At 35.0% G+C, this 24,210-nt stretch overlaps 1 protein-coding gene across 1 annotated transcript in view; it reads right to left on the reverse strand.

Moving 5' to 3' along the window:
• Positions 1–24,210, reverse strand: part of LOC120535857 (alpha-2-macroglobulin-like protein 1) — a 92,694-nt gene that overhangs the window by 50,481 nt on the left and 18,003 nt on the right. The window contains exons 9-19 of the mRNA XM_039763975.1: positions 22,043–22,157; positions 20,796–20,905; positions 17,959–18,126; positions 15,946–16,173; positions 14,866–14,929; positions 13,890–14,029; positions 11,647–11,796; positions 10,275–10,436; positions 9,280–9,391; positions 8,675–8,768; positions 251–476 (exon numbers count right to left, since the gene is read on the reverse strand). Of these exons, the coding sequence (XP_039619909.1) occupies positions 251–476; positions 8,675–8,768; positions 9,280–9,391; positions 10,275–10,436; positions 11,647–11,796; positions 13,890–14,029; positions 14,866–14,929; positions 15,946–16,173; positions 17,959–18,126; positions 20,796–20,905; positions 22,043–22,157 (1,569 nt within the window). The remainder of the gene's footprint in view (positions 1–250; positions 477–8,674; positions 8,769–9,279; positions 9,392–10,274; positions 10,437–11,646; positions 11,797–13,889; positions 14,030–14,865; positions 14,930–15,945; positions 16,174–17,958; positions 18,127–20,795; positions 20,906–22,042; positions 22,158–24,210) is intronic.

Raw genomic sequence — 24,210 nt, forward strand, 5'->3', positions numbered from 1 at the left:
ATTGTATTTTTAACAAAATACACAGAATAAACAAAACCTTTCACATTGAATACTTTAACCATTTATGATGGTTTTATTCATTACTGATTGTCTTTTATATCCAATTTGTATAAGCTGTACATTGATACCTGTATTTGTTTAATATAAAATGTATTTTTTAAATGACATAATTTAAACTAGAGAATATTATATTGCAATTCTTTTTTATTAATACTGATTAAAATTCACTGAACATTGCACAGACACTTACCACAATACATTGGGACAGATAATTAAAAACAGAGGCTTTTAGTTGGAATGCTTCACCGCGGACCACTGAGTAGGGTAAAGTCAGCTCTACAAAGAAAGGCTGGAAAGCTGTCAGTCCAATGGGATGTGCCAAACCAAATCCTTCAGGAGAAGTGCAAAAAGCATCGGCCTGCCACTCGGTGATGGTATCAGGAACAGTCTGGGGAAGGTCGACTACACCTGTCTCGCTGTATTATAAAAAAAAAACATTGATTAATAAAGGATAGAGAGCTACAGTTAAAATGTGCGCATATTATAGGACTCATTTCAAGTTTTTGAATGTTGAAATTATGTTAATGTAAACATTAGGGTTACACTTTAGTTTAGGTCTTGCATAAATGCTTTGTCACACATGTGTGCATGGGAGGCAGCTAAAGGGCTTAAGTAAGGGCAGTTCCGAGGCATGGCGGGATGTGGCAGAGTGCACTGACTCTTTTTCTCCCTTTCCTGTAGACCATTCACAGGAGATCCCACCTGGCTCTCTTGACGTCACTTCCGGGACTGAGCCTATGGTAGAAGACCTTGCCGGCCCCGGCCCCTGTGATGTCACGTCCGGACTCAAGCCAATGGCTGAAGACCATTAGCCCGATCCCTATGATCTCACTTCCTGTCTTTTCCTTTAAAAACCTACACCTTTTCCCTAGTCCCTCAGTTCTGTTTTGGACTTGGTTTTGTGAACAGCAGTTCTATATTCATTTGATCAACTTTGCAGCCAGGAACTCAATTATACAGGTGGCTGCCCCAAACCTTTTTCATGGCTCATATGTCTCATTATTGTGACAGCTTTTATTAGTTATTTACAATTATGTAACATGATGTTAACACATACTTCTTTGGGTCTTTATAACACTTACAAAGCACCAGTAAAGTGTTTCTTCATCTCTGTAATGTGGTCTACTACCAAAAACTTAACTTTAGAGTGCTCTGAGGTGGCTTAACTGGGACACATTTCTCTTAATATTACATATTTAGTATAAGACCTGTGAAACCTTCTTATTAAGAAATAAGTTTACCATCATGTCAATATGCCACATTACACAGAGGTGAATAACTTAACAACTGCTGTTTTATAAGAGTTGAGAAGACCAAAAGAAGCCTTTATTGAGGTCCTATTATATAAGATGAAATGAGTAACAGATTAATTTTTGCAGTACCTAAAATCAAGTGCTAACAACATTAATTTTCACTCTTATGGAAAATACATGTAGATTATTACATTCTTAATGAATCCATGTCTCTTAATTGTACATAAAGCCTATTATATTAAACTAGCAAAATACCCGCGCTTCGCAGCGGAGAAGTAGTGTGTTAAAGAAGCAATGAAAAAGAAAAGTAAACATTTTGAAAATAACGTAACATGATTGTCAATGTAATTGTTTTGTCACTGTTGTGAGTGATGAGTGTTGTTGTCATACATATATACATACATATATATATCTACATATATACACATACATATACACACACACATAAATACATACACACATACATATATACATACACACACATATATACACACAAATACATATATATACATACATACACACACACATATATAAACATATATATACATATACATACATATCTACATATATACACACACAGCTATTTCATATCAGTGCAATACGCTGCTTGTTAAAACGGATGACTCCCGCTCTTACGTGCAAGTCTGCGTGGATATTATGAACTATCGTATTTGTTCAAGTTCTATTTAAATTTTAAATAGAAGGAATTTTTATTTAGTCGACAGAAATATCTTTGGTAGGAATGGTAAAAACAGACAGGAATATTATTCGTGAATAAATCAACTCAAACCTTAAACAACTTATAATATTTTGCTCTCCATAAAAATATATCCTGTCTAAATTATACAAGTTAGAAATAAAGTAAACGTTAAAAGAACAAACATTCAAATTTCTTTACTCTTATGTAATTTTATATAAAAAATAAACTTAGATTTTAAATATCCCAAAAGATTTTGCTCTCCATAAAAATATATCCTGTCAAAATTATACAAATTCAAATATGAACATGCTGCATAACAAAACCTGGAAATATAAATAAAATGTGTTCCTTTCAGCAATAACAAATCAAATCATTCAGTTGTCTTTGCTCATATGTCATTTTAGAGCTGGACGCCTGGCATCTTTTTGGCCACAGGTTCGTTTCTGTTTGTTGTGAGGTTCTGTGTTGTGGAGATTCTCAGGATGGATTGCAGGTGCTCATCAGTGAGGCGACTCCTGTGTGCTGTTTTGTTAGTCTTTATCACTGAGAAGAGCTTCTCACACAGATATGTGCTACCAAACATGCACAAGGTTCGAGCCGCATGTAGACGGACTTTTTGTTCTTCAAAGTCACCAAAGCGCCATGCAAACTCAGTGCGTGCGCTCAGTTTATCAGCAAAGTTCGTGTTTGGGAACACCGTAGTGACGACTTGGTTTAACATTACTTGGCAACAGGGAAAGTGGGGCAAGGTGAACTGGTGCATTTGTGTCTCCCATAAAAGCAGCTTCACTTGAAATCACTTTGTGATTGTGCACGGTTAAAACGTCCGCTGAAGTGTCAGATTCTTATTTAATTATGCTGTTTTCTGTATCTTCTGAATTGCATTCAGGTTACCCTGATGTTTTGTCTCATAGTGCCGTCTTAGATTAAATTCTGTAATTACAGCCACATTAGCTCCACAAATGAGACACACGGGTTCAGTAAACATATACTCAGCCTCCCATCGGTTTTAAAGGCTCTATTTTCAGAATCAACTTTTCTCTTCAGCATCGTGTGAGCTAGCTTCGCAATAACTTGCAGCATCATAAGGTAGACTTGATTAACGCGTAAGTGTTGGCAAGGCAGCTGAAGCGCTGCATTATGGGATCTGTAGTTTATTGTGTTACCAGCGCTTCATATACCGGGCTTTAATAACAATAATACAGTATATAAAATGATCTCGGGCGGATATAATTACGCCGGGCGGATGTGGCCCGCTGCCCTTGAGTTTGACACATATGGACTAAATAGAACTTGAAAAGATATATTTTTCAAATGTGATCGCGCAATTCAGATAGAGTTGGCGCACACTACAGCCTGCATGCCTCAATAAGTCATCCTCCCTCGCTCTTACTTTTTACCGTTCATCTAATGAATACACTGAGTATGGCTTTACCAAAACAATCATTGATGGCGAATAAAGTATCCATTATTCGAGTATGTAGATCGGGATATATATATATACATATATATATATACCCGCGATCGCAGCGAGAAGTAGTGTGTTAAAAAGCTAGAAAAGAAAAGGGAACATTTTAAAAATAACGTAACATGACTGTCAATATACAGTATTTGTTTTGTGAGTGTTACTGAGTGTTGCTGTCATCAAGGATTTGATTATCATTATTTCTTTCAATCAGGTTCGTATTTGTAGGATGTGTTGTGTTCAAGTTACATTCCGTGTTTGTCAATCGTTGTAAAGATGACAGGTTTCATTCATCGATTCGTTTCTTACTGCATCAATAAACAGCTCGTCTTCTTCTTTATCTGAGACCTGACACACTGCATGCACGGGTTTTTTTTACACTGTCTTCCTTTAGCGGGACATTGACTTTTTCCAACGTGTGCTTTGTTTCCGCAGAGTTGGATTTATGAATATGCTTATATGTATTAGGCGCTTCATATTTTTGCTGCCTTTTCAATTGTGTAATTCGGTTTTGTTCAGCTCTTTGGAACTGTTGCTTTTATCTGTGCACTCGCCAGTTCACGTGAGCCGCTCGGTGTACATGCATCGAAGGTTCCCAGCTGTGCTGGTGCCATCTCGTGCTATGTCCATGGCTGTATTTAATGTTACCTTAGTCCTGGCACTTAAAACTTTCTTTCGCAGTTTCGCTGAGTTTGTGTCAAACACCACCCTGACCATCTCATCTTCCTCTCCATAAGCACAGTCCTTCACCCGTGAATATTTAGTGGGAGTTTGCTATTGGATTGCCGCTGACGGACGGCCTTATATGGGCAGGCACTAAATTACAAGCGCCAGCGCAGCCTGTCTATGAACTTAATTTAAAGTGTAGGTTTACATCGTGCTTTGTTTCAGTAGCAGAACTCATGAATATGGTTGTATATGTCACTCGCTCGCTTCTTATTGTTTCGCTGCCTTCTCAATTATATAATGCATGTTTTCTTCAGCGCTTTTTTGAGGTCTTCCTGGTTTTCTATGTACTGCGTGATTACGTGGGAGGCGTGATGATGTCACACGAAACTCCGCCACGGCGTTGAAGCTCATCTCCATTACAGTAAATGGAGAAAAACTGCTTCCAGTTATGACCATTACGCGTAGAATTTCGATATAAAACCTGCCCAACTTTTGTAAGGAAGCTGTAAGGAATGAACCTGCCAAATTTCAGCCTTCCACCCACACGGGAAGTTGGAGAATTAGTGATGAGTGAGTGAGTGAGTGAGGGCTTTGCCTTTTATTAGTATAGATAAAACCATATAATTACAATGACACATAAAACAAGTGACAATGTTTCAAAGAGAGATTTAATTTCAAGTTTAACTCCTTTTACCTCTAAGTTATACTAAAACTAGCTTCAATTACACATTTCAAAGTTAAGGCTGTGTTCAAGTGTTATAGGAGGTATGGGAAATAGATAGATACTAGTAGCAAAATTCGAAAGAAAGTTTATGATATGATTTTGTGCAATTCTCACATAAATTAGTCATCTGACTTGATTATATTATACAAATAAAAATCAAATCCGTAAAAACACAAATCATAATTGGTAACAAGAAGAAGACCATTATATCAAAGAGAAAAATAGCAAAAACAGAAAAGAAGTGAAGCTGCAAGAGAAGGACAATATCCACTGTAACACAAAGAGATTTAAATATGTTGTTCTTAGCTAATAAAAAGTAAGTGAAATAAATGTGTGTAAAAAGTAGTAGATAAGTGGATGTGTTATCTATCATGAGGGCTTGTAGTGATTGTTTGGTGACAATACCCTTGTACCATTTTACAAAGTAAGACTACTCACACAAATGTAACATAAAAGAGAAAATGAGATATTAAAGTATGGGAAATGGCAGCTTGGTTGTGATTTCTACTACTAATCCTTTCTGCAGGCAGGTGAAAGACTAGAATATTATATGTAGTTCTTCAATTATAATCTATTCTTAAAATTATTTAGTTTTTTGTGCTATGCTCTTGATTGACAACTAAGGCAAGAATACAATTTGCACTCCAGAATATCTTTCAGTAGTTATTTATAGATGTGAATTCTGTTGAATAGTGGTCATTATTTTTTTCTATCTCCAGTTTTTAAAGTTTAAGACTTTCGTGTATTTTAGGCAATTATACATATTAATAGAAGGCACTCCCTTTTAATAAAGTTTAAAGTATTGTTATGGATGCATTCCATGAATGAAGATTTCCATTGTAATACAGGTGGGTCTTGGCTTACAGTAGTCTGTGTCAACAGATTTAAAAAAGAACATAAACTCCAACATTTTTCTTTGAAAAACTGAGGTATAGTACATTACAGTGCCACTTTTTTGTTTTTGTGACTAAATATAAACCACTGCATTTGTAGCTGCACAATAAGATACTTAAAATGTAAGCAATAAAACATGCAGCTTTTTTTTTTACCTGTATCATAATACACATCTGTATCAAGAAGGGGGTGCAAGCTCCCTCAAATTTCTGTTCCCTTAAAGTACAGTATTCAGTCCAAAAGCAGTAAAATGTCTCTTCCCCACCCTTTGCCAAAAAAGGACTACACGTTGTAAAACTAAAATTAAGAAATGCACTTAGCTGGAATTTTTTTAATGTTGATCACTAAAAGTCAGTTGAAGGAAGCCTATCAGAAAAATGTTATTGGGATTGCTGGAGCAGATGCTGTCAGCATAGAGCAGGATTGTGTGTAAAGAAAAGAAATTTCATCTTTTCTGTTTTACGACAGTTATTATTCTGTTCAGCTTATTAACTCAAAATACAGGTCTTGAGGCTTGAAGCCTTTAAATATGGCCTAGAAGCATAAAGTAAGCCTTGTTCTGAGACTCTTAATAGGCTTAAGGCATACACAGTAAAAAGTCAAAAGCACAAAATATCCTTGTTCAAATATGTATTTTACGAATTTATTTACAGTCATTTAAAATCAAAACCAGAAACAAAGAAAAACTAAAAAAAAATTCAGCCCATAATCCAAAAACTAAGAACTAGAACCGAGAGCATGAGATAAAAAACATAACAATCAAAAAAAACACATAAAAAGATTGATAAGAGACACAGTCCACCACCAGAATTATTCACTAATACCATAGTGGCAAGCATATGGACTTCTAGTCCATTAAATACAGCCAGCTGCACACCTTCCTGCCCTTACATTGAGTATATTCGAGAAAAGGAACATGAGAAACATACACGCACTTGGAACAATAATAATTTATTTCAGTTATTAAACAAAAATTTTTATAAGCGAGAAGACAAAAATACATTCAGTAACAAAGTAATATTTAAAAGACAAAAAAATATAAAGAAAAAAAGAAGACATCTGAGCCAGGGATGAAACCCTGGCTGTTCTATAAAAGTGATAGCATTTTCCTTTACATGTTAGTAGGACTCTCATTTCATCCATCATACACTATATTTTGAAATAGTTTTTAGCATTGTACAATACAAACTTAAGAAATCAGGTAAAAGCTTACCTTAGCTACATCATATACAAAATAAACTTCACCACAGTATAACATCAAACACTACCCCTGTGCACATATAATTATTTTTATGTTCACATTTCCATACCTCATGTAACCACAAGCATACACTTTTATAACTCTGACCTTAGCAACAAAACAATTCAACAACTGTCATAAAAAGATGCTTGCTTACAAAGCATAGCAACATTTCATACATTATACTGCCTACCAATAATTTCATGGACACCAGCATTGCAAAAAAGTGCTAACTGTGGGGGGAAAGCAGCACTCTGGGTGATTCTTCAGCAGAGACAGAGAGCATCTCACAATCGTCAGCTAGAAGAACTCAAGAACTGAAGGATATTAAAGAGTAAGGTCGACATACTGTGCATAGTAATGGTTCAAATTTAGTTTAAATTAGTTTAAATTGTGTATTGTTTGTGATTTGAACTACTGTGATAGTACCTATCATTTTATTAATAAGTTTAAAATATCTTTTTATAAAATAAGTAAAATGAGCATTATGAATAATTGCAGATTTCACCTTAAAATGATGCTTTTTGATGCAAGCTTTCCATTAAAGTATATTCAAAATTTAGACTAATAATGTCCACATTATTATGGAACTCATTTGTAATCTGAGACCAAGATTATACTGTTTGTTGCAGATGATCACAAAATATTTAAAGGCAGTTAAAAATTTCACTAAGATATTACTTGATCTTTGGCAGTCATCTCCAACGAGCACCGTTCAAGTCTTATTTATATTTTGTTTTATAGAATTGCTGCTCTATAACAGATGTTAGGCTTGTTATTCAGAATGAGTGTGTTTTTCTTAGAATAAGTCACTGTGCTATTATTGGCTCCGTCCTCTACTATTCTTCCTTTAGGAGGTTTTTAATTTTTGTGAAGCTGTACTTTTGTGTACTATATGTGCACAAAGAAGTAGGTTCATTTGCACAGTGTTAAGTGAGTGTGTGAACACAAGTGTAGCACGGTGTGAAGGTGTGTCTTATTAGGGATCAACTTCTTTCTAGTGCCTTTTACTGTTGGGTAAGGCTTTGTTTTATTCTAGTCAGACAATATGTTAAGTAGATTTAGTAAAGGAATGTGTGGTTGGGTTATAGTTTTAATAAGGATAACAAGTCAACAATTATGGATGTAAAAAGACCTGGAAGTGATATTCAAAATAAAGAAACTGGGATTTAGCAAAGATGTAGTCAGTTAAGATGCCAAGGTCAGAAAACCTACATGCAATGAGAAAAACTGTCAAATTCCTTTACAATGTACATCAAACTCATGAAACAAAACAAAGCCTAAGGTATAAAACTGAAAGACAGGAAGAATAGACTGCAAAGCACATATTGTTGTTTGTAAATCATGGGTCAAGTAACCAGCCACAGGGTCCTTAAATGCAAACAGTATAGCAAAACAGACGTTAGAAAGTGCAAAAGTCCAAAGCTAGTGTCTCAAAACTAGTGGATCAAAAACTATCATCTAAAAACTGGAATTGGTTGGAACTTTTAGTTTGGCTACATCATAACACACTCAATGTCTCAAAAGCTCAGACAGAATAATTAAATTATTATATTTAGACTTACTAATTAAAAATGCAGTTGAATAAATCAGAAGCAGAACAGTGTTATCCTAATGATCATAAGATAAAATTTAAATTCAAAATTTGTTCCCGTTTAGCTTTACTAACCCGACTGAAATCAGATTCCAGATCCACGTCTCTGGAAAGAATTTACGGACAGTTTCCTTTACTAAGTTAGGCATGGGACCTCCGGCCATTCCTACTGTAATTTAAAAAGATGAACAGAGGTAAACAATACAAAAAAAGATCTGTCTTTATTAAATTTACTTCCATTAGAAACCTGCATCATTTCAAGGTGTTTAAAAGAATAAAAATTGCAAGTGATAAACTAAAAAGGTCAATACATAAAATAAGATTAGTGCATGGGTCAGAGCTACTGCTCCTTCATGGTTTCAGAGCCTTGGGTTCAATTCCTATCTCAGTATTTGTTAACATGGGTTTTAAACATTTTTCCAGGTAACTTAAAGTTATAAAAAGAGACACATTGTTGGTTAATTTGTTTGAGTCAGTACTAAAGTATTCTAAATGTTAATATTTGAATTTTGAGATTGGGGCCCTGTTACTATCTACAGTCCTGGAATCTGAAACTAGTAGTTTCCAAACTGTTCAATCCTGTGTTTGTATTTCTATTAATTCTCCATTGTCTACTCCACTTTATCAAATTCACAAATGTGAAACTATAAACATTAATTTTAAAAGAGGTTATAACATACGACGAGGAGGACTGTTCACTGGTACTGATGATAAACGCATCACAGTGTCATATGCATGACAGGTAACTGGCTTCTTTACATCAGAATTGGTCAGTAATTTTAACCCCAGACTCTGCAAAAGAAGGAAAAGAAAAAATATACGTTAAACTAGTTCAGTTAAACAATACTCTTATTTGAACACAGTCTAGAGGTCTTACTTATAAAACAGCAGTGGAATTTTGGCATAAAAATTGTGTTGTGGCCATAACTGAATTTTAATTTATGTGTGCATACTTCTCTAACGTTAACATTACCTTGCCTAACTAATAAAAGCTTTCCATCTTTTGCTTATTACTAGAGAGACATGATACAAGTGGACTCACAGTTCACATCCCAAGAAAATCAAACAATGGGATGTTGTCCCTGTTCTGTTTCAATTGACATCAAATCATTGTGATACCCCTATGAGGAAGTTACATGCAGATTCTTTTTACCTTACTTTGTAAAAACTGTGACTTTTCAACTTACTTTGTCAGAACAGTGATTACTCTCCTGCCTTCTGTGTTTTTAGTAAGACTTCAACCAACACCCATTTTTAAAAATAACTTTAAAAAAGGACATGTGAATTCAGCATTTAGCTATTTTGTTCTTCTTAGACTTGTGGGCCAGTAACGTAACAAAATGTGTCATATTTGGCTATAATAATAATAATGTGTATTTCATAAGATTGTTCAGAGTTGCTGAATCATCACAGGAAAAAGACCTCCATTTCTTAATCAATAGTGATAAGCAAACCCCACGGAGTTCGCTTTCCCTAAGTTTGCAAAATAATAGAAATGCTGGGGAGCGTTGCCCAAACTCTGTGCTGTGAGGCAGCAGTGCTGATCACTATGTCACTTTATTTCAAACAACAAAAGACACATAAAAAACACCACAAACAAAATACAACAATTTAATAATAAAGAAGGGAAGGAGGCGCAATCACACAGAAGGAATAAAGATCATTTTATTCTTACCTTAAAGATGGTAAATATATCATTTTCTGAATGATGTAAAAAATGATACATTGAACGCTTCTGTATTGGGCGTAGAAAAGGTTTAAAACAGAGATTATGTTCATAGTCTTCTACTCTATAATTGTAGCCATTCATTTTCTGAAAAGGGATCCGATTATAAATCTGGGAATCAAGTCAAACAGGAACCTTGTGAGCAACATAGGCTGTGACAATGATATAAGAAAGACCTAATAGATTATAGGTTTAAACAGAAGCAGAAAGCAGATAGGAAAAAGTTCATTATTGCATTTTTTTTTACAATACATTTCAGTACATATTCAAACTTTAACTTAAAATAGTATAATAAGCACAGGGTGAGAGAAAAGAATATTTCGGAATTTTTTCTTCTTTCATTATCTATCGGCCCTGATCTTGGTTTAAAGTACACATGTTCTAGCAGCACATCCTTCCACAACAAAAAGAAATTTCTCAATACTGTACTGCAAGAAAAATGCTTGTTAACTCAATTAATTTACATAGTTGTATGGTGCTATTCACTGGAGTCAATCTCAGAGAGCTAGATGTGGAAAGAGTAATAAAGTCATTTCAAAGGCTTTAGGACTCTACCAAACTGGTGATTGTGTCATTGTCACAAAATAACAAGAAATTGCAAAGTTTTGTTATTTTCCTTTTATTTTCTTATTTTTAGTTATTTTCTCACTGTTATCTAGTTGCCAGTACATGGTACCATTTTACAGTGGTTTGCTAAGATGCCATGCATTACAAGTAGGATGCATGTCTGATGATTGCATGCAAGTATGTGGAGTTATGACAGACACAATGACTTCCTTTACAATGATCCTCAACACTGACCTCCCACAGTGTAGTTTTCTGAGCCTACTGCTGAAATGATTATTCAGTTTAGATTAACTGTTGACTGGTATTATCCCAGTGTACGTTTGTCTCCCTGCAATGGATTGTCAGTTTCTTTTTCCAAACACTGCTGAGATTGGATTTCAGCCCTATGTGACTCTGAATTAGGACATGTTTGTTAAGTAAAATGAATTGCTGTAAAATTAGTTAAAGGCTTAATGAATAAATAAACAAGTTAAGTTTACTTTTATTAAACCATATACTGCAATTAAGTGTTTACTGCTGGTGTAGACATGAAACCACCTGACACATAATGACAGAACAATACTTTACACAGTACATCGTCAAAAAGAGACAGCAATGATGATAAACAATAGCAATAAGTATGCAAGGATATAATAACTGAAATATGAAATAAATATACAACAAAAATGATTAAAAAACAGGTACTGTATATTAAGTAAAAAAAAAAACGCACAATAATTAAACTCAAATAAACTGTAATTAATAATCGACATACCACATCTGCTGTCAGCTCATGGCTGGAATCCATTAACAAAACACTTTTATCGACAGAGCGAACAGAACACAACGATCCTGGCTTAGCTTGCAGGTGCAGATTAGTGTCACCACCAGGAAGCTCATGGGGCGAAGAAAACCTCAGTTCTACCTGCAAATCAAGCAGAATTTAGTCAATAAGCAGCATAACACAAGAAATGTAGCATTTAGCAAGCAAGAATTATATTTAAAAATATAGTTGAGATATTTTTGGAAGTGATGGTCCTAAACAGTTTGCAGTTCTTGCTAATTTGCCTGTTTGGATCAACCTAAAGCTGAAAAAACACTGCTTTATTTTAAACTAGTATTGCAGCAGATACAGCACATGTGGCATATAGAGTACCTTAAAAAAAATTCACAGTACAAATTCTAGCAATAGGTCATGGCATTTTGCTCATCTCATGAGTACTATGTGTGTATTTAAAATAAATCTGGTTTAGTTTTGAATTAAGTCAAATTTAGCATAAGACAGAGTTGATTATTTTAGTTACAACAGTGTGATTGTTTCACAGTGTCATTACATAACAAGTTTGGATAATATTACAGTGTGTAAAGTTTGCAATTTCTTTAAATCCAGTAAACCTTTCACACATGAAATCTTTAAATAGTTACCGAAGTAAGGTGACTTCATCTTACTGTCTCAGCTACTCTGTAATAAAAATGTACTACTTTATTGCTGATTTTAAAATACTGATCATGCATAGGCTGCTTTCAAGAACCTTGTGCATTATAAGAGTCCTGAAATGAATCAAATGTGTAAACACATATTTGATTGAGTCCTCTTTAACCCCAATGAATATCCCTGATATTGATCATTCACAGCTGAATGAGTGATTTTGCTCAAACAGCAAACTATGATGCCATGACTGAATGCGTGTTGCGTCACAAGACTGCTGAGCAAGTTTCAAAGATGTTGTCCATTGGGTCAACAGGGTGCAAGGCACATTTATCACAAATATATAAATCCTTACAGAATTTCAATCTATTCATAAGTGACAACATATTAAATCAAAATATATCTGACAGAGCTCAACAGTGGTGCACAGAAGCCACAATGAAAGCAAATTACAGGATGCACATATGGTCTGATGTCAGTTATGATGAGCTGTCGTTTTTTTAAGCACTCAAAGTTTTCAAATCAAATTTAAAATAAGGCATTTCTTTAAGAGTTGTCGATATCTTCATAGTAGCTTTTAATGCAGACTCATTTCATAGCCATGCATTATAAGCTTAAAACGAGTGTTTTTTACTTTCTTTGAGTGTCTCTTGATCTTTATAAATTGGGGAAAAGTTTTAGTAAATATTACATAATTTTGCATGAGATATTTTTGTTTACATAAAGTCATCCACTTTTTTAAAGTACAAAAAAATTGCTAGAGGTCCTACTGTAAGCTGAGACCCTTAAATATTGTCACGAATTTGATGATTCCACTGGGTGTACAGGAAATGTGTGGCTGGAACTGTTAGAAGCAAAAAGACGCATTACCCCTACCTGACCCCAGCCATTACATCAACTGCACAAACTAACAGCCAGTTGTCTGTAGATGTAGAAGGGATCAAAAGCTAATCACATCAGTAGCTACACTACAGGCAGTTTTTAAGTTCACATTTCACAATATTTTAGAATCAATGTACTAGTGTTTTTCCCTCTCAGGTCTGAATTCTTCTTTTACTTTAATTTTGCAGTGGCATAGTGGGCAGTGTTGATGTCAAATTTCATAGATCAGTCCAATGTCAGAAAGCTCTCAAAACAACTGGAAGGGCAGGTATAGTTGTTCCAGCTCCATTTATCCAACCAAAATACTATCCATGCTGAAATAATGTCAGCAAGAACAGAGACTCAAAGCACACCCCAAAATATTAAGCAGTTTCTGTTATAAGACCTGCCTTTGTGTGGCAGCAACTGTCAACTGCCAACACTGTTGAGACATTACTATGTATAAATGTCTGGACAAAAAAATGCTTTGAGGAAGAAGGGGCCTGAGTTCCCTTGAAAGATTGCACATTGTAATCTTTTTAGTTAGCCAATAAAAGGTGTAATTTTTCTTGACATCTCACTACTTTCATAATGGGTAACACGGTACAACACCCTACTACTACTTATAACAAGGCAAAAATGATGTTTGATCAAATAATAAACAATATGCCATGCAGTGTCACTACCCACAATAAAAAACACATTAATGTACTTTAACATGCACTTACCTTGTTCTTAAAACACTTTTTAACTTTAAAATCGTTACTATCTGCAATTATCTCTCCACTTGGCAAAATGGTATAAATGAGAACTTGAGCAGATGGTGAGACATTGGAAGTGACAGGAAATGTGAAATCAAAGGATCCTTCTAATGATGCACATCAGTCCAGTCATCGAAACATACAAAAGATAAATAATAAAGAATATTAGAAAATTATAAATAAATTAAGCAAATGTTGTAATTTAAATTACACTTTTTTGAGTAATATTGCTTCTTTGTTTCTGGTTACTTGCTAGATCCCAGTAAAATAAACCGATACATGCTACCTGCAATGATTTCAGCTTATTTAGTACAAAAGACATCAAAAGAATCCGTATTTAATGATAAAGCTACTGCTTTGATTGATAGATGGTATGAGGTTATTAGTCATTATACAGATTTTAGATTTTAATTAGCCTCATAGTGTTGCTGAAAGCAAATCATTCAGGTACTTTACAGCAAAATTCAATGAACATCCATTTGAGAAATTTCTTTGATCAAATGTTTTTCTGAGGATAAAAACTTGTATATCCCCCTTTTTGACGTTTTGACTTATAATTAATATAACATGCCTGGTTTTGGGATGTGGAATGAAAACTGTTGTACCTAGAGTAAACCACAATGAGAATGTACAAACGCCACAAAAGCACTGACCAAGCACAGCATTTATACGTGGATCTATGTCCTTTGCTAGATGTGTGCAGCACAGTTATACAGTAGAATCAATTCTGAAGTACAGGATTAATATCTGCAAAATGGATGGCTCATCCTATGTCTATTTGCATAGTGAACTCCTTTCTTAAACAGCATTATGTGCCTCTTGTTAGTATTGGCTTCATTTTAAACATAAATTAAACATAATTTAGTTGATGGCTGTAGTTAAAAGTTTACAAAGCAAACATTTCTTCTGTTATCTTTGCAAAGCTCATTAGGAATCATTTAACCTTCTCCGTCTTTCAACTGAGTCTGAAGTCTTCCATGGACTGCAATGCCTCCTTTTGCTACTACCTAATAAAACGAAAAACAAAGCCAAGTAAACTTCTGAGTAATGCAATTGCGCCTGCTGAGTAAATACATCAGAGTCATTAGATTTCATGTTAAAATAACTTGTTATTATGTTTTGTAATGGAATTTATTGGTACAAGAATCTCATTATTAAGAAAAGCTTTGAAACATAATGAATATGTCCACTTTTCAAGCCAATAATATTATCGAGTAACAATATGTGTTTTGAGATGATTCCAATACAGCATATCCATATCGTTCTTTGATTTACTTTACAAGCATGCCTCAGAAGCCTGAAAGGCACATTTTCTTAGTTCAAAACTTTTGCTATTTGAAAGTGGACATATTTGTAAATTTTAAGGCTTTTCTTTACAAAGGGTCCTTGGTACCCATTCGCTTTATTATTAAATGCAAAAGTGGGATAGCTATTTTTATTATTTAAAAAATTAAATTTAGAGTGCAGTTTCATGACATTCAAAATAATGAATGTCACAATTATGAAGAAATAACTTTGACTTGGAAAAATACAGAATTTACCCTTTAACATTTTAAGTTTTATCTAACACAGTTTCTAACTGTGGATCTCTCAGAAGCAAAGCCTGGAATTTAATTATCCATTCTTTAACCTGTTTATTCTTCTCTGGGCCAGGGGGCTGATGTCTATCCGACAGCACTGGGCACAAAGAAGCAACCCACAGTGGACAAGGTACTAGTAAACAAGGGCTGTTTGCAGCTACATTTGCTTACTTCGGGCCATTTTAGAATTGTCAGTCAATTTAACATGCATGTCTATGGAAAAACTGTAGTATCTGAAGAGAAAAAGTGGTACAGAGATACATGAAACAATGCAGCTCTACACAGAGAACAACTGGGCCATGATTTAAATCTAGTCTCCTGGAGGACACAGGAAAAGGTAAATTATAAGTGCATGACAGAAAAACAAAACGTTAAAAGGAATATTCATAACAGTAGACATCTAACAGTAGACATTTAACATATAGTTTTTCTTGACTACTCACTTGGTAGAAGAACTCAACAAATGTTGCCCCCTCCTCAAGCTCATCTCTTTTTATGATGTAGTCAGTGATGATTTTTGCTTCTGTTTCACACTCAAGCTCTTCATTCAAATCTTGTATCTTTACAAAACTTTTGCTTTTTGAGTAAAAGGGTTTTAAAAAAAGAGATGCACTATTATATCTGGGAGAGACCAAACCATAAGTGTTTGGTGTATCCTTTTTGTAATATGCCTGTAAATAAAATAAAGACTATTAAATATTATTTTTGTGACATGACAGGATAATTAAGAAAGAATGTTTGAAAATAACGGGGCAAATAATTTAGTTCTTCAATATACCACCTCCTTTCAAGATTTTCTTTTAATAAATATATATTTTGACTGCCAACTCAGGTTTTTTTTTTCAGTAACAAGTATTTTAACGACATCTATTCATATTCAATTATTATCAATTAAAAATATGCATCTTGAAAAATTCTATACTATACTTTTCATGCTGTAAAATACCTTGAGATGAGATAGAAAAGGTTCTATATTAAAATGTGTTTATCTAGTACTGCAAGCTAATTTAATATAGTAGCATTACAATATTATCAGATAATGTGTCTATAAGGTATATCATTATGTGCATTTTCAGAATGAGGAATTTGGTCATATAATGTAAATTTTGTTCAGAGAATAAGAAGTTTCCCAGCTAATTTGATTTTGGTTTATGGGTGTAACCAAATAAATGTACTGCCCACAGTCAATGGGCAACGGCCCCATAATGGGACATCGCACAACTCATTGATAAACATGGACAAAAGCAAGTGAGGATGCAGACAGGCCTCTACTGTTCAAAAAAATTACTGATTTTTTTTTTCAAACAAACAATGAATTTAAGTGCAAACTTTGCTTAAAGTCCTTTACAGAATAAATAAAGAAAAAATATGATTTAAAACAATTGTGAATAAAAGTACAAAAAAACAAAGAGTATGAACTTTAAAAATCCTAATAAAAATCAAGTTCACAATGTAACCTGTCCTTTCCATAATAATGGAAATCCTTCCAGCAAATGCTCCTTGTGAGCCCTGGCAAGACCATCCTGCCTGAGTCTCCCCCTTTCTGCCTCACCTCTCCATCTCATCTACTTCCTCAAATCCATAGCAGACCTGACCCATGCTGGTCTCACAGACTCATTCACAAGCACCATCCCTGCAATACTACAGGTGCCTTAGTAGTTTGGATGTTGTCTCAGCCAGCCTCAAAAAGTACATTTTGAAACTAGTTTCTCGTGTCTCCTTCACTTTCTTTTACCCCCTAAAAATTTACCTTCTGCTGCTGAACCTCATTCACTGTGTCATTAAATAGCAATTAATTAATCCAACTGGTGCACATGTGTACCGCCACCAATTGTCGAAGAAGGAATCAATAAATTAACTCTAAAAACCTTTCATACACGCCCAGTGACATTTCCTACCTCAGTGTTTAACTATAGATAAATGCACACATTTCCTTGATCAAGTATTAACTAATCTGCTTTGACTTTAGTACTTTACTTGAGACTGACATTCTAAATCATCAGTTTAACATACAAATTCTTACAACCAGAACTCAGACAAAGTAACTAAGTTGAAAAACTTCATAACAGATGGTGACGTTCTGAACCTGTAAGTGTAACCTTACAGCTTTCTACTTTCATTTACAATGAAACACAATACAATACACATCAAATTAACTAAAGAAATTGTGAGGAGCTAGTGATCAACTGTATGGATTTAGCTTTTACTACATTTTGCAGAGTTATTGTGAAGGACACTATTGCCAACATAAATTACAATCATTTTATTACATTATTAATTGTACTATTATACAATTACAAAACATTTATCCCATTTTGAGTTACATGCATAAGCTCATTAGTACCTCCCAGTGGATGAAAGTAAGAACCTACAGTATTAACAAAAACAGGTTATACTGTATTATAAATAATAAGGTAGTTTACTTGCATGAAACTTGCTTTAGAAAAGGTATGTACCTTTAGATTAACAGTACTGTTACCCCAGGATGAAGTGTTCAATGAGAAAAAGGCCACACCATTCCCATCTGTGTTCAAGACTTGGATTTCTTCTATTCCAGATTGGGATATGTCAAGGAACACTCGTTTATTAGCAAATGGAGAAGAATCAGCTTGATTAACTTTTATCTAAGAAGTTGAGAAAAAAAAAATACATCCAGTCCTGATGTAATTTATCGGCAGACAAAAAGACTATAATATTAAAAGGAAACATAAGCGCTAAAAACATATGTAATACTGTAAGTACTGTACCACAAAAACACTTGCAAGGCAAGAGGGTAATAGATGCAGTATTGGTGGAGGATCTGATTTCTTTGGTTCTCTGGCTTCTGTTTTTACTTGATCTACATCAAACTTATCATTTCAAGACAGTTATTTCCATTCAGGTAATCATCATTAAAGTTTGTATCTGACTTCAGTAATCAGGGACTTTATGTAAACACATCCACATTCCTCCCTTGGAATAAAAAAGTAATGTTTCTTTTAACATTCACAAAATTTGTGTAAAGTTCCTACAAAAATCTTCATCCATCCATCCATCCTCTTCCGCTTATCCGAGGTCGGGTCGCAGGGGCAGCAGCTTAAGCAGAGAGGCCCAGACTTCCCTCTCCCCGGCCACTTCTTCCAGCTCTTCCGGGAGAATTCCAAGGCATTCCCAGGCCAGCCAGGAGACATAGTCCCTCCAGCGTGTCCTGGGTCTTCCCTGGGGCCTCCTCCCGGTTGGACGTGCCCGGAACACCTCAACAGGGAGGCGTCCAGGAGGCATCCTGATCAGATGCCCGAGCCACCTCATCTGACTCCTCTCGATGCGGAGGAGCAACGGCTCTACTCTGAGCCCCTCCCGGATGACTGAGCTTCTCACCCTATCTTTAAGCGAAAGCCCAGACACCCTGTGGAGAAAACTCATTTCAGCCGCTTGTATTCGCGATCTTATTCTTTCGGTCACTACCCATAGCTCATGACCATAGGTGAGGGTAGGAGTGTAGATCGACGGGTAAATTGAGAGCTTTGCCTTACGGCTCAGCTCCTTTTTCACCACAACAGACCGATGCAGAGCCTGCATCACTGCGGATGCCGCACCGATCCGCCTATCGATCTCACGCTCCATTCTTCCCTCACTCGTGAAAAGCACCCAAGATATTTGAACTCCACCACTTGGGGCAGGATCTCTCCCCCAACCCTGAGAGGGCACTCCACCCTTTTCTGGCTGAGGACCATGGTCTCGGATTTGGAGGTGCTGATTCTCATCCCAGCCGCTTCACACTCCGCTGCGAACCGATCCAGAGAAAGCTGAAGATCATGGCCTGATGAAGCAAACAGGCCAACATCATCTGCAAAAAGCAGTGACCCAATCCTGAGTCCACCAAACCGGACCCCTTCAACACCCTGGCTGCGCCTAGAAATTCTGTCCATAAAAGTTATGAACAGAATCGGTGACAAAGGGCAACCCTGGTGGAGTCCAACTCTCACTGGATCTTTAGATCATTAATATAAAGGAATGGTGTGATTTTGTACATATATTTCATCAAGAATAATTTGAAAGTTGATTGCTGAAACATACAGTACATTTCATGTAGCTCCAGGACAACAGAAGCTTGAAGAAATCAGATCGACTGTATATTGACATGCCCTGTGAATCGCAACATCTTACAATGGAAGATATTGTGAAGGTATATAACGTGAAAGGCTTGTCATTAATATTATAAACAAAGCTTTACGTCAGGGCAGGTCTCTTGATATATGATTGCAGCACTCTAAAGTTTAGGTAATATTCTAATTTATCAGCATTTATTTTTACATATGTAAAGTTTGGTAATATTGTATGTAGTTATTTTTATCATGATCTTAAACTGTTATTGACCTTCATAATAACCATATTAATTAAAAGTGTCACTTTGGTACTCAGTAAAATTACAAACTCACCGCATGCCAGTCTGCTAAATAAAAATCATATCTGCAAACAACACACAGATATAGACAATTCTGGCCACAAAACAAAAGTAAAATTTTAAGACTTTTATCTAAGAAATAAAGTACAAAATCTCATATAGTATGAATGAAAATAGAAAAGACATACAGTTAGTGAGTTTGTAGAAATGTGTATTAGGTGCTGCAGATGCTAAAATATATAAAATTAATAAAATGTCAAAATTGTTAGTCATGGAGCCGGAGAGTAACAACATGATGAATTAAACAGATGTTAATCTGTGTAATACTGTTATTATTATTATTATTATTATTATTATTATTATTATTAGTAGTAGTAGTAGTAGTAGTAGTAGTGCAAGCAAATGGAATGCTGGCTGTTTTTGTGTTACGACTCCCAGGATCCATGTTAATCTCCTACCCTAGTCAATCAGTGGATGCAATTTTCATTTCCTTCTCATGTCTATGCACATTTTTCTTTAGGTATTCTAGTTTCCTAATAAATGTGAAAGATGTGTAGACTGTTTGATGTGGTTATTGAAAATTGACACAGTGTGAGTGAGAGTCCATTTATTCTGCAATTGACTTTTGTCTACAGATAGATTTTACCTTACACTCTATTGCTGTAAAATCACCATGAATATCAGGGCTGTGCCTGGTTGTCTGGTGCATAACCAATGAAACATTTGATATTTTGTTAGCTGCAAACAAAAATCAATATGAAGCACAGTTCTCAAAAAAAACTTAATCAACTTTCAACATACTTTATGAATATGATGCCAGTGTAAAATATGTTATGGAAATGTATGCAGTTTTCATTTTATTGTGAAAAGGTGCAGAGAACAGCAACTGAAGATCACGCTATTACTTACTTTTCCTTTGAAAGGGATTCCTTGTTTGTATGAGTTGGGTGTATCCTCAAATTTGACATTAACCAAAACATGAGTGAATTTTGCAGTAGAACTTGCTTGGAGTATAACACCTTTTCAATGAAGAAAATAACAGAGTTGGCATAATGGAAGCAGAAAAGGTACAGAACATAATTATTCCTTTTGAACTTTATTTTACCTCATAAATTCAATTAGACTGAAATGTTTAGAAATAAATACACATACAGGCTTGTATACTGTAAATAAATAACAACAAAGCCTTAGTTACATAGGACACAGTGTCTGAAGGACAGGTTAACAACAGAACATTTACAAATACAGTAAGAAAAGGCTACATGGTTTTCCTATCATAAGGACCCTATCAGGTCACTTGAATTAGTCTTTGTTTTGGGTGAAAAAAAAAATCATACAAGATCCTGATTTAAGCCTGTTTAGTACACCCAGTCATCACTATCGCTTCTATCAAACAGGTAAGTAGCAACAACATATTGCAGAATTTTGTTCAATGCGTTTACACACCAGTTGGAGTGAATATATAAATGATGTGTTTGATTGTTATTTTAAACTTGGCTAATTTGTTATGGTAAATGTTACAATAATAAAATTAATAAAGAAAAAATGAACTGAAGGCAGCAGCATTGAAGATCCTAAACTTATTTATTTATTTATTTATTTTGATTGGATGTGTGAAAGTGCACTGGATTGCATAGAAAGAAAGTGGGATTGATGTAAAGCAAAAGCAGTGAAAATACATGAAAAGCAAAAGCAGTCTGATTAACGTTTTTTTTTAAGAAATTAACCAAAGACAGATCATTTCATGTTAGCCTGTATTTCTCTTTAACTTTCTGCTACACTTAAAGTAAAATGCCCACATATTTGAATTGTTATATGGATAGATCTAATCAGTATCAGTTGCTTGAAGAAATGGAATATATGAAGTACAACACAGGTGCATCTTGGAGAATATATAGTAAATCTCACTTGAAAATTTGAATGTCAGCAGGACTGAAAGAAAACAAGACTGTTCTGCAACATCTGTTAAGACTTTCCAGATCAAGTTAAACAACATATTGGGAAGAAACACTGAAAATGCCATGCTGTGTAAAAGACCTTGACAAGACATTACTCAAGTTCTGTATGGCTCAGATTGTAAAAGAATGTTTAATGTTACGCACACTAGTGCTGCTGTTTTTTTCCAAACAAATTAAACTAAAAATTTAGATAAGTACCTGTCCCTTCTTCAGTCAACTCAGCATCTGCTCTAAAGGAGTGTTCATATCCTGTAGAATTCAATGCATATCCTTCAAGCTCCACAACTTGAGTTGTACAACCAGACTTGTCAGTCTAAGCAGGAAAAGAATTGTAAGGTTCCTTAGCATTTTTAATTATAAAATATACATCAATGCCATAAATCAACATATTTACTTTGTCTTAATCATTTATCCAGTTTCTAAGCTTGTTTTTTGCACTACAAGGTCAAGTGGGTCTGGAGTCTGTTTCATCAGAAATAACACAAAGGAATGGAATCCGCTTCTAAAAGTATTCAATCTTATGGCAAACAAATAAATTACAAACTACAGTACTTTTATTTCACACCGCCTTTGTATAATCCATCACTACCCTGATACCCTTTATAAGTACACATATAAAGTTTTTCTGTATACAGTTATCTTTATACAGTGGAAGCGCAGTTAAATTGATTTTGAGATGCAAATTGTGGCTTACTATCAAGTTCCTTATCCACTATACCTCACTGCTAGCCTGGTATGGAGCACTTCCTTGACCAACCTAATTTAGGTTAATCAATTACTTTAATAACATAACATTGGACTGCATCAGTAGACAAACTCTCATGAGAAAAAGGAGATGAACCATGAAAAATACACACAGAAGACACCATGACAGGAAATGTACTGGTGCTCTGGAGGCATATGGTGACCACATTATATACTGCATAATTATAATAATATAATAACGATGATACCAAGCTAGGAGGATTGACAGGTAATTTAAAATCCATTAAACCATTACAGAGGGGCATGGACAGATGGATTTTAATGTAAATTAATGTAAAGTATTACATCTACAAAGTAAAAATGTTAGTATTGAATATACAATGGGAGATTTGAAAATTGAAAGTATATCTTATGAGAAGGATTTAGGAGTCATGGGAGACTTATCACTATCATCTTCCAGAAGCCATTAAGAAGGCTAACAGAATGTTTGGTTATATAGCATGCTGTGTGGAGTACAAGTCCAAGGAGGTAATGCTCAAGCTTTGTAACATACTAGCGAGGCCTCATCTGGAGGACTGTGTCCAGTTTTGGTCTTCAGGCTATATAAATTACATAGCAGTGCTAGAAAATGTACAGAAAGGAGTGCAGGGGATGAATTATGAGAAAAGTTTAAAAGAGTTGAGCATTTTCAGTCTAAGCAAAACAAGATTAAGAGGATACATGACTGAAGTGTTCAAAATTTTGAAGGAAATTAGTGCAGTGGATCTAGACTGTTACTTTAAAATGAGTTCATCAAGAACACAGAGACACAGTTGGAAACATTTTAAGTATAAATTTCACACAAACATTGGGATTTTTTCTCCACACAGAGAACTATACAGACATGGAATAAGTTACTAAGTAGTGTGGTTGACAGTAGGACTTTAGGGGCTTTCAAAAGTAGAACTGATGAATTTCTGCAGGAAATAAGTCTATAGGACTGGCGAGGTTTGTTGGACAGAATGGCCTGTTCTTGTGTACATATTTCTAATCCATAAGTTGCTTTATCATACCAAACTTTCTAAAATATTACACATCAACAAAATATTCTATGTAATATTTTCAAGGAAATACACAAGACTGCCTGCTTTTGTTTCAGTTGTAAGCCAAAAGAACACAACTAATAAGGTTGGGGAATAGTGTTGGTCAGCGAATTTCGCCAATGCGTTATTCACAGCTAATTTGCTGCATTTGCATTTTGTTCATCAAATTATTTACTGATAATTCGGTTGGTTTAGGGTAACAGTTTTTTTTTTCAGTGTCCCATAATGCTTTGCGAGGCAAGTGCAAAATCTCCTGGAGATGTAACAACCACCATTGGATGGGACCACCCTCCAAGTATATAATGCTGATCATTTGTATTCCAGACTGCTTATAAAGCTTGCACATCTCTCACTATGTTCTTTCTTCTTTGATCTCATGGAGGAATGGTCGCACAGTGGTTGCCACTATGAAGAGCACATGATCGCGCTCATAGTTAGTATTGCTAGCCTACTGGCTGACACACTGCAGATTTGAACACTGGGAGGAACTCACGGTAAGCAGAGAAAACTCATACAGATATAAACAGAACATGCAGATATCATGGAAACCAAAGGTGCTAAGGCAACTGATGAACTACT

Source organism: Polypterus senegalus, chromosome 9, assembly GCF_016835505.1.
Source record: "Polypterus senegalus isolate Bchr_013 chromosome 9, ASM1683550v1, whole genome shotgun sequence".
In the NCBI taxonomy this organism is placed as follows: domain Eukaryota; kingdom Metazoa; phylum Chordata; class Cladistia; order Polypteriformes; family Polypteridae; genus Polypterus; species Polypterus senegalus.